This window comes from Plectropomus leopardus, chromosome 4 (assembly GCF_026936395.1).
Source record: "Plectropomus leopardus strain MGB_pleo_1.0 chromosome 4, ASM2693639v1, whole genome shotgun sequence".
Classification (NCBI taxonomy): Eukaryota; Metazoa; Chordata; class Actinopteri; order Perciformes; family Serranidae; genus Plectropomus; species Plectropomus leopardus.
This window is the reverse complement of record NC_142179.1, coordinates 3,059,364-3,069,191: the sequence shown is the minus strand read 5'-3', so window position 1 is coordinate 3,069,191 and position 9,828 is coordinate 3,059,364. Positions and strand designations below refer to the sequence as shown.

The following is a 9,828-nucleotide window of genomic DNA, read 5'->3' as shown; positions in this document are numbered from 1 at the left end:
TCATCTGATGTAGGATTATCGGTGGTAGAATGTACATTTACCAAGTACTGTATTGTGTAGTTTTGAGGTACTTGTACATAAGTATATCCATTTTCTTCTTATACTTCTTCTGTACATCTCAGAAAGAAGTGTTGTACTTTTACTGCACTTCATTTGTCTGCTATCTTTAGTTAGAGTACTTTACAAATTTGGATTTTTGCACACAAAACATATGAACATCTGATGATGTTTTGACTTTAGATACCTAACATGGTTTTACAATCACGATGGACATGATGTCTGGATTAATCAGTCAATTTACACATTTGATTTAAAACAATTTTGATAGTAGAATTATTTGTGCAAAAAAGACAATAAGAGGAATTTACATACAACATATCTAGATTATTGATTATGTTAAAGCTCATTCAATTTACATAAAAGTTTTGAAATAATACGGCAAGGGATGAAGTGAATAATAATTAAAAAAGATAAAACACAAATAAATGTGCACAAACCAAATAAAAGAGGACATAAAATAAAACTAAGATCAAATTATAGGAGCATAACAAGTGACTGTAGTCATTTTATTTTATTTTATTTATTTATTTATTTATTTTTTTTTTTATTTACCCTTCAGTCTCAGTATCTTTTTAAGCATCAAACGATAATACGTTTGACTTTTTTGCGCAGCGTTCGGTTGCTGTCTTTTGTCCCACGCAGCGTCCCGTACCAAAACAAGGAAGGACCGACATCGGGCTTCAGGATGAATCGTGTAGAATCAGAAAAAAATACATAAAATCTGTGTTTTTTACTGACAATGGCCTCAGCATAACTTTATAAAGTCTAAATGAATTCCCCTGCGTAGTTAAAATGTATTCAATTTCGTTCGTGTTTGTTTTATTTTCGTAAAATAGCGATGTTGTCGCTAACTATGCTAGCCGGTTAGCAGCGGTGCTAACGTGAATGAAAAGGTGTTAAAATGGTTCAGAACATGTTCCGGACCGGGTTTCTGGTTCGGGCCTCGCACACCCTGCTCACCTGGGTCATCACCCTCATACTGTTCCTGCACAACACCGGTAAGTCCATTAACCCTTTGCAACCTGAGAAAATAGGCCAGATTTCATTCAAAAACACGGAGAGGAGACGAAGAGCAACATGACAAGAATTGGCCTAAAAATTAAAAAGAAAAAGAAAAAAAATCCCCGAAATTAGGAAGAAATTATTAAAACGTAACAAGAAAATTATCTGAAAATAAAACTAAAAGAAAAAAGAAGAAAGTGCTAAATATAAAACAAATTATATAAAGATATAATTCTTTTATGACATATTTTTAAACTATATAACTATAGGAATTAAACACATAGTTTTTTTTCACATTTTCTAGTAAATATCTTACTATCTCCTCACAGCCAATTTTCAGCTAAATGCCTTGTTACCTTCTACACTTTTTTTTGCAATTTGCTAAACATTTCTTGCCATCGCCTTTTCCAAAATAAATCAAACCAACTTTCCAGGCAACATTATTTTAAATGCTTGTCTGAGTCTGAGAGCAGCACAAAGAAACTGGTGAGGATCCAGGTTCAAAAGAGTTGAAACTGGGACAACTTATCTGAACCAGTGTAACTTCACGTAACAACATGCCCACCTGCTGAAACAGGACTGAAATAAATAAACAGCAGAGTAACGTCAGTCAGAGGCTGACCTGCTCACACATGACCCAGACAGCGTTGTCCCAGCTCTGTTTGCATTGTCGGAAAAAACTCAAATATCTCCTCTGCAGCAGTGGCGGAAAAAATATTCAGATCTTAAAGTACTAAAACCACTCAAAAATAAAAGTCCTGCATTAAAAACCTCACTAAAGTCAAATAATATTAACAGCAAAATATACTTAAAGTATGAAAAATAAAGTTATCATGGTGCAGTAAAATGTTTTCCAATTATATCTGATGTTTTTGTGTTAATATTCTTGCTGCATTAACCCTTAAGGACTGTTTGGCTCATTTAAAGTGCTTTTCATTCTTCTTTTTTTGATCATCTTGGCTGTCTTCCTGCATATGGCAAGATTATGTATTTTTGTTTAATCTGTGAGTTTCCAGTTCAGCTCCTACAATAAGTCTAAAATACACAGTGGAAACTAAATAGTTACATTCAGACTGTTAAGGTAAAAAATGCTCCATTGAAACCCATTCAAACTGACATTTTTGATCCCACAGCCATCAAAGCAGAAAACATGACTTGTTATATGTCTGAGTGTTATTTATCAGGATCGATAATCAGCGGCCCTGTAACGGGATTTACGACGTCATACCAATAATCCCGTTAATATCATTTTTGGCCGATAAATAGAACCCATAATAATAAGCATAAATTGCTGTGATTTCGCCCGTGTTGCCATGGTTTCGCTCCGCCAGAACTACACACGCTGCACAATTTTCCGTTAATCGGGTGTTTTCGCTGAAGTGTAGGGGACACTGTTACGGATGTTATGCAATAAAACAACATTTCAACGTCCAAAAACAAATAAACAAGACGATCTAAGGTCCCAGGGTGACGGGAGGAGAGGGCTACTAATGTGCCGACTTTATCGATATTTAGCGGCTTTTCGGACCCTCTCAGCGCTATTTTTTTTTTTAAAGCAACAGGAGAAACATTTAGCGACTTAGTTAGATCATCAGTGAACAAGCATGAAATATACTGTCCAGGGCGGCCCTTATAGGAGATATAGGAGGTCGCCCAGAGCGCCACACGCTGGAGGAGCGCCGCTGGTTGCGCTAAAAAAATTGATAAGTGTCTGCGCCCGTTCGCGCCCTTTCCTCAAGTTCTGTCTTGAAAATTACAAATGAACAAATGAAGAGAGAAATAATCATAAACTCAGCGCCCCTGTTGTTTTCCTGCACCGTGAGACCTGACGGCGCCGCGGACTGAGAGACAAAGAGGGGGACGAGTTACTGATGCTGACTGATCCGCTCCGCTCTCATTCTCCGTCGGTGTCTCCGAATGTCTCCGCTCCGCTCTCATTCTCCGTCGGTGTTTGCGCCGGTGTCTCCGGTTGTCCGCTCCGCTCCAAAACGTCATTTTTTTAAAGAAAAATGCACAAACTAAATTCATCTGTACTCACCACATCTCATCCTTTCATACCCTCAGGTAATGAAAAACAAACAAAAAGAAGTCATCGGTTATCGCTATCTTATCGGCCATGAGATGCTGGAAATTATCGGTTGAAATAATCGTTATGGTGCATCACTGGTTATGATATCCTCATATATCACTTAGAGGTCAAAGGGAACCTTTAAGCTTGACAGAAACAGTGATTTGATCTATATGGTGATATATATTGACTGATATGAAAAAAATCATTGTGATGAGAGTTTAAAAAAAATCCACTTAGCATGTAGTACATAGAAAATAATTCATTTTTGTGATTTTTTTTCATCTAAAAACATAGTGGCGTCATGACAAAAAGCTGTCATTTAAAGGTTTAAAATTCTAAAAAAAATTAAAAAATAATATTTTATATTTATAATAAAAACTGATAAAGTTAAAAAATAACTCAGTGCAGTAGAAAATCATATTAATGTACTCATGTGCATGTAGAGTCATATCAGACATTAGCTCAGTATCACATGCCTGAGATAAAACATATTTTTGCTCTATTACTTTATCTGTATTGTGTGTGTGTGTGTGTGTGTGTGTGTGTTTGCAGATTTGCGGAAGTGTGAGGAGCAAGGAGAGCTGCTGCTGCCGATTCTCTTCTTCCTCCTGGTCGTGATGTCAGTGCTCTTATACTTCGCCGTGTCTTTAATGGACCCTGGCTTCGTTCTCGACGACACCGTCAAGGTGAAAAAATAAGTTTATTGCAGTTTATTGCTCATCGGTGGTTTGTGTTCAGCAGCTGAATCTCAGGCCCCAAATGCTGAAGCAACGATGAAACAATAATGCAAACTTTACAAAAATACCACAGAAATTGTTTACTATAACAGAACATCTGTATTTAAAAGACTGAAAATGTTCTGAATAGTTCATCTCGAAACCTGTAAACCCTGGATGGCTGTGTTTGGGGGCCACTTTTGAAAAAACGACAGGAAGCCAGAGGCCAGCCGCAGCAACCCTGTACATGTTTCTAGGATTTTAGAACGTTTTTAGGATTTCAGGATGTTTTTCTAATTTTAGGGCATTTCTAGGATTATAGGATATTTTTAGCATTTTAGGACTTTATGATGTTTCTCATATTTTAGGATGTTTCTTGGATTTTAACACTTTGAACATATCTAGGATTTAAAGATATTTTTTAGGATTTTTAAACTTTTTTAGGACTTTTTTAGACGTTTCAAGGATTTTAGGACATTGGGGGCTTTATTACAAGCTCTATTTTGTTCCTGTTTTATTCACTCTGGCACTGTATCTAAACTAAAAGTACCAAAACAATATCCAGTGTGAATCATTTTATTTTCATTGTGAATCAGGAAATGGTTTGGGGGGCCAACTTGCACCCCCTCACAGGCCAGATTTGGCCCGCGGGCCTTAAGTTGAGTATCACTGCTGTAAACTGTACTGTGCAAAATGTTCAGCAATGATAATAAGAACATTCGATTTTTTTGTAAACCCACTCAAACACGCAGTAACGTGACTCCTCGTGAGTGTATCGTCCTACAGTCAGGGCCTCGCTGTGCGTCTGTGTACGTGCACATGTGACCCACATCTGTCTGTTTTACGTTCAGGGTTCAAATGAAGAGATGGAGTCGATGATTCCTCAGTCTTCGACCTCTCGGCTGCGGCGCTGCGGATACTGTCTGCTGCAGGTAACCGGCCGCTGCCAGCTCACACTCGCTCTGCGTCCAGAAGCGTGTGAAGTTTAACATGAGTGTGTCAATCACACGCGTGCTTCCTCGACACAGACACACACCTCAGTTTATGTCCTGTTTCCTGTAACACTCTGGATCTGTTTGTATTAGGTTTTTTGTTCATTTATTTTTGCAACAATAATGCAACTCTGGCAGAATTACATCAGACAGCATGTTCAGTGTGGTGGGACGTTTTGTCTCCTGGTTGCACGATGATTCAGATCAGCGCAATCAGTCAGTCTGTAACGGAAAAAAACATTCCAGTATTTTGACACACTGCTTATATCTATTCATGTCCACGGCTCCTGTGGTTTGATTCTTGAGCAAATTAGCTTAATTTCTTCCAAAAACATGGGAAATGTGCAGCTTAACAAGAAATTACCCAAAAATGATCAAGAAAAAATTATAAAAAATAATCTGCAAATGAGCCAAAAGGAAAATAAAGAAAAAAAGCTAAACTCAAAGGAAGTTACCTTAAAAAAGTCTGTAACATCCTTTTAAATTCATAATTATCATAATTATAAGTACTGATTTCTGGACATTATTCCTGCCTTTAAAAAAAAAGTAAATCCACTAATTTCTTGCAATGTGCAGAACATTCGTACAAACTTGCTTGTTGCTGTTTCCCATGTTTCGAAAGAAATCAAACCGATTTGCTCAGGTTTTAGAGGTTTTAGAGGTTTTAGAGGTTTGAACACGAATCAAAGGCGTCTGAAAGCAGCACAAAAGAGTGATGTCAATCCAAGATTCAAAGGGTTCATTTTTCCCAGATAAAAAAAGCTCCTCTTACTCTCCTTTTCTCTTTTTTCTTAAGCAGCAGCCAATGAGAGCGAAGCACTGTCAGACGTGTAAACGCTGCGTCCGCCGCTTCGACCACCACTGTCCCTGGATCGAGAACTGCGTAGGAGAGAGGAACCACCGCTGGTTCATCGTCTACCTGCTGGTGCAGCTGCTCGCTCTGCTGTGGGCGCTTCACATCGCTCTGTACGTCCGATAAACACCAGCTTTCCGCCTTTAAATCTTTTCTACACGACATGATTCAAGTGACCCAGTTTCGATTTCGGATATCTGTCACGAACGTGTAAACAGGAAAAAAACCCACATGAAATCGGATAATCTCAGATCATTTTAGGCCTCATTCATATGTGGAAATAAATCATCGTAGGTAATTTGAAAATGCGACAATGGTGCATTTTTATGATGTAATTGCACGTGCTCGGGAAGCAGAAAGACATTGTCGCCAGATTGGAAATGTTAAACTATCGTACCAGAGGCTCAAAATTATCGTTATATCAAAAAAAAAAATTACATATCCTTTATTTAACCAGGTAAAAGACTCATTGAGATTTAAAATCTATTTTCCAAGAGTGACCTGCAGCCAACAGGGCAGCTTTAAACAAGGTTACAACAATAAATACAGACAGATGCAACTATCACACAATACAGAGAGCGAGCACAACCTCCAAAGTGCAGTTAAAAATTTTAGTTATCATTGGAGTAGCAGTTAACCACAGCCGGTAATGAAACGTAAAGCACAAACAGTGTCCACCTTCTTCAGGCGCTGATCAGGTGCATTCATAAAAAGCAGATCGCCGTAATCCAACGAAGGTAAAAATGTAGCCGAAATCAAGTGTTTCCTTGACTGAAGCGAGAAAAAGAAACTTAACTTTCAGCTTAGAAACGAGGTTATCGATGTGAGGTTTGAATGACAAAGTTTGGTCAGTAGTAAAACCAAGATACTTATAGGTTATCTTACAAATACGATAATGAGAAATCTGGCAACACTGTGTTTACGCCGAGATTAATGAGAACATTTTAGTTTTCGTTTACGCGTGCTCGTTGTTTCAAGCTAAATTTAAGAAGGTGTAAATGCGGATTTGAGTCACTTTTAAGAGTAGATGTGAGCAGCCGGTCAAAAAAGTCAAATATAGGCAACAAATCTGAATTGGGCATCAAGACTTTCGCATGTGGCTCTAAATCAGATGCAGATCTGATTATTTTGAAAAGCGACCTCAGTCTGTCCGTCCGTTTGTCTGAACCCATTTTTCTCCTCGATGGGTTTCCCAATCTGAAACTGCACATGAGCACTGGGAGTTTCCAAAGGTAGTGATGCGAAAATACAGGATCTGTATCGAAACAGCTGAGGGTATTTAAATTTTCGTATACGCAGCTTCGGTCGTCAGGTGTAAATGCGGATATCGGATTTGAGAGTAGATGTAAGCAGGCAGTCCAAAAAAATCAAATTTAGACAAGAAATCAGCATTGGGCATGAAAGAGTGTGTCGTGTAAATCCGGTCTCTGTGAATCTGTGTCTTCAGAGCGTTAATGCAGCAAACAACTGTACGCTCTGTAAAGACACATCAGAACCGGAAACCTGGAAACCAACCCGACTCTGTTAGCTGCCAGCAGCCACCTCCGTGTTTGCAGCCGTGTCCTAAAAGTGAGTTTGCCTTCTCAGTATGAGTCAGGGAAAAATGATCACACGGTGCACTCTGTTCTGCAGGTTTATCTCTGCAACATCAAATTAGGAAACGTGTGAGAGTTTAAGAAAACCAGTGAACGGATTGCTTCTTCTCTGTTTACATTTGGTCAACAGAACAGTTTCAAAGTTCAAGTGATCCTCGTTTTAGCAATCGATCGTGCGGGCACAGAGCATGTTGTAGATTGTATGTTTGGTTACACACGTCAACTCACTGTTTGGATTAAACACTGAGTGAGTAGAGCCAAAAACAAATGTTAGGTCCAAAAACTTAAAGAAAGTCCATCTAAAATTATGACAAGGTGAGTCAATGCTTGTATAAAAAGTAACACAAGTTGATGAAAGTGCTGCACATTTTCCCCCAAAATTGCAGCGGCTGCAACAGCAAAAGCTTGATGTTTTTGTCCAAACTGCAGAAATGTCAACAGCTTTAAGAGAGAAAACCTTTAAAAGATGTAAAAAGGAGGAAGACGCATGAGTTTCTTTGGTGTCAGTGAGACACCAAACGGCAGCGTTTTGAACAAGCTGCAGCTGAGACGAGGAGGACAAACTAATGTGAACATATAAGGAGTTACAGTCATGGTTCAGTAATTTGGACTCCCACGAGGAGTCACAAGATGATTAACAGAAGAAGGAAAAAAAACATTTCTGCTGCACGAAGTAACCCTAATTGTCTCACGAAATTCCTCAAATATTTGCCCTCTTTTTCTTGTAAATGACTCAGTAATTTGAGGAAAAAAAGTTATTTAAATAGAACAAGGAATGCGTCACAGCAAGACATTCAGCCTGCCAGGCATTGCTCAGGGCAGAGAACCCTTAACCCTTAAATTATGATAATAATATAAATATTTTTTTATTTGTTCACTCTTTAAGATTTTTCTAGCAGTGTTTATCATTTTATTTAGATATAGATTTATTTTTATTATATATATATGTTTTATATATGTCTGTATTAAGTCTTTTATTGGGCTTTTTTTCTATTTTATTTCTGCTGTTGGTATCAGCTATTTTTCCTGCTTCATGGTTCTATCTGTGCTATTATTATTATTATTATTTTTTTTTTAATTATTGTTGTTGCTGTTGTTGATATTTAATATTATTTATTAACATCATTAATAATAATAATTCTAATTTACACTTATTACAGTTGCCTGATGATTTTTTTGTATTTGTTTGTTTTTTGTCCAACAGATTTATGTTTTACATGTGCGATTGTAAAGTCTCTAAAGTCTCTTGTATATGTTTTATATATATATAAGATAATAGTGATAATAATAATAGTCCTTAACCCTGGCCTTTGTCTTCCAGGTCTGGCATCTCTGCGAGCGTCACCTGGGAGGTGTGGTTCAGAGTGAACGGGTTCCTGCTGGCGGCGCTGGCGGTCGTGGGCGTTTTCTCCGTGGTGGTGGGGCTGCTGCTGGGCTGCCACCTCTATCTGGTCTCCATCAACTGCACCACCTGGGAGTTCATGTCCCGTCACAGGATCTCGTACCTGAAGAACTGCGGGGACGAGGAGAACCCGTTTGACCGCGGCGTCCTCTGCAACCTGTGGGATTTCTTCTGCATCTGCAGGACGGTGGTGTGGGAGCAGACGTACAACAGAAACACGCCGAATTCAGTCTGAGCTCCGACCAGACGCCGCGTCGCCGTCTACAGTCAGGCACTACTTTCAGGGAGTCAAAACGGGTTTTTAACCGTCATAGATGAGATCTGACTCTTATTGTTCTTTGAATTTGAACACAAAATGTTTCCTAACTACCTGCTAAAGTTGACAAACGTCGCTAACCAGACATCAAGCAAATAACCAGGACCCAGTTTTTCAAAAGCGAATAATCCAAACTTGGTTTTGATCTGAATTAAATCTTCGATTTGTTTTTCATAGGTTAAAGTTACCTAAAATAAAACAAAAATCAGGATTATCCCAACAGATTCAGGGTGGATCCCACTAACTGCCTTTATGTGTGGTGCAACTGTGCCTTTGTTTTAATGTAACTGCTGTAAGTAATTATTTCTACTGTTAAAAATTAACCCTTTGACACCTGGATCAAAACCACTTTATTTGCATTCAGATTTATTCATTTTGTACATGGGCCGTCCGCTCTACCAACTGAGCCACTGAGTGCCCCAATTTTACAGAATTAATATATATTTTAGCATTTTGACCAATTTTTGGTTTTGTTCGTTAGATTATTTATTTTTACATTTTACATTTTAAATTTTAATTTTTTTTATTTTGAGTAGTAATCTTTCTTATCTTCTCGTGCTTTTTTCTCTTTTCTATTTTTTTAATACTAAATTCTTGCTAATTTTCGGATCGTTGCCTCTTAAGTTGCTGATTACCTCCTTCCCATATTTTTGAAAGCCAGTTTATTCAGGTTCCAAAGGGTTAACAAGATAATCTTCACACTGGGAGCCAAATATTTTACAAACATTTTTGTTTTTTTACTGTATTTGTTCTGTTTGTATTTATTGACAACAAGAGTACATTAAAACACGGATGATATGCATGTTGTTATATATACAGAC

The 9,828-nt window shown here is 38.0% G+C and overlaps 1 protein-coding gene across 2 annotated transcripts; it reads left to right on the top strand.

Annotated features, from left to right (window-relative positions):
- The first annotated feature begins 683 nt into the window (after window positions 1-683).
- On the top strand, window positions 684-9,809 carry zdhhc12a (zDHHC palmitoyltransferase 12a). Of its 2 annotated transcripts, none has more exons than XM_088076324.1 (5): window positions 684-1,058; window positions 3,686-3,819; window positions 4,701-4,781; window positions 5,638-5,807; window positions 8,611-9,809. In XM_088076324.1, exons 1-5 carry the CDS (start codon window positions 962-964, stop codon window positions 8,924-8,926), a joined length of 798 nt encoding a protein of 265 aa, XP_087932450.1. In that variant the 5' UTR covers window positions 684-961; the 3' UTR covers window positions 8,927-9,809. The 2 variants fall into 2 exon arrangements, with proteins under 2 accessions (XP_087932450.1, XP_087932451.1); XM_088076325.1 differs by having other exon boundaries at window positions 685-1,058; window positions 5,641-5,807.
- The last annotated feature ends 19 nt before the right edge of the window (window positions 9,810-9,828 follow it).

What these genes read in the sequence shown, in the direction of transcription:
- zdhhc12a (XM_088076324.1), top strand. Translation starts at nt 962, where the DNA reads ATGGTTCAGAACATGTTCCGGACCGGGTTTCTGGTTCGGGCCTCGCAC. An exon ending in ACTGTTCCTGCACAACACCG is followed by an intron (nt 1,059 to 3,685) that starts GTAAGTCCATTA and finishes GTGTGTTTGCAG; the next exon opens with ATTTGCGGAAGTGTGAGGAG. An exon ending in TGGGCGCTTCACATCGCTCT is followed by an intron (nt 5,808 to 8,610) that starts GTACGTCCGATA and finishes TTTGTCTTCCAG; the next exon opens with GTCTGGCATCTCTGCGAGCG.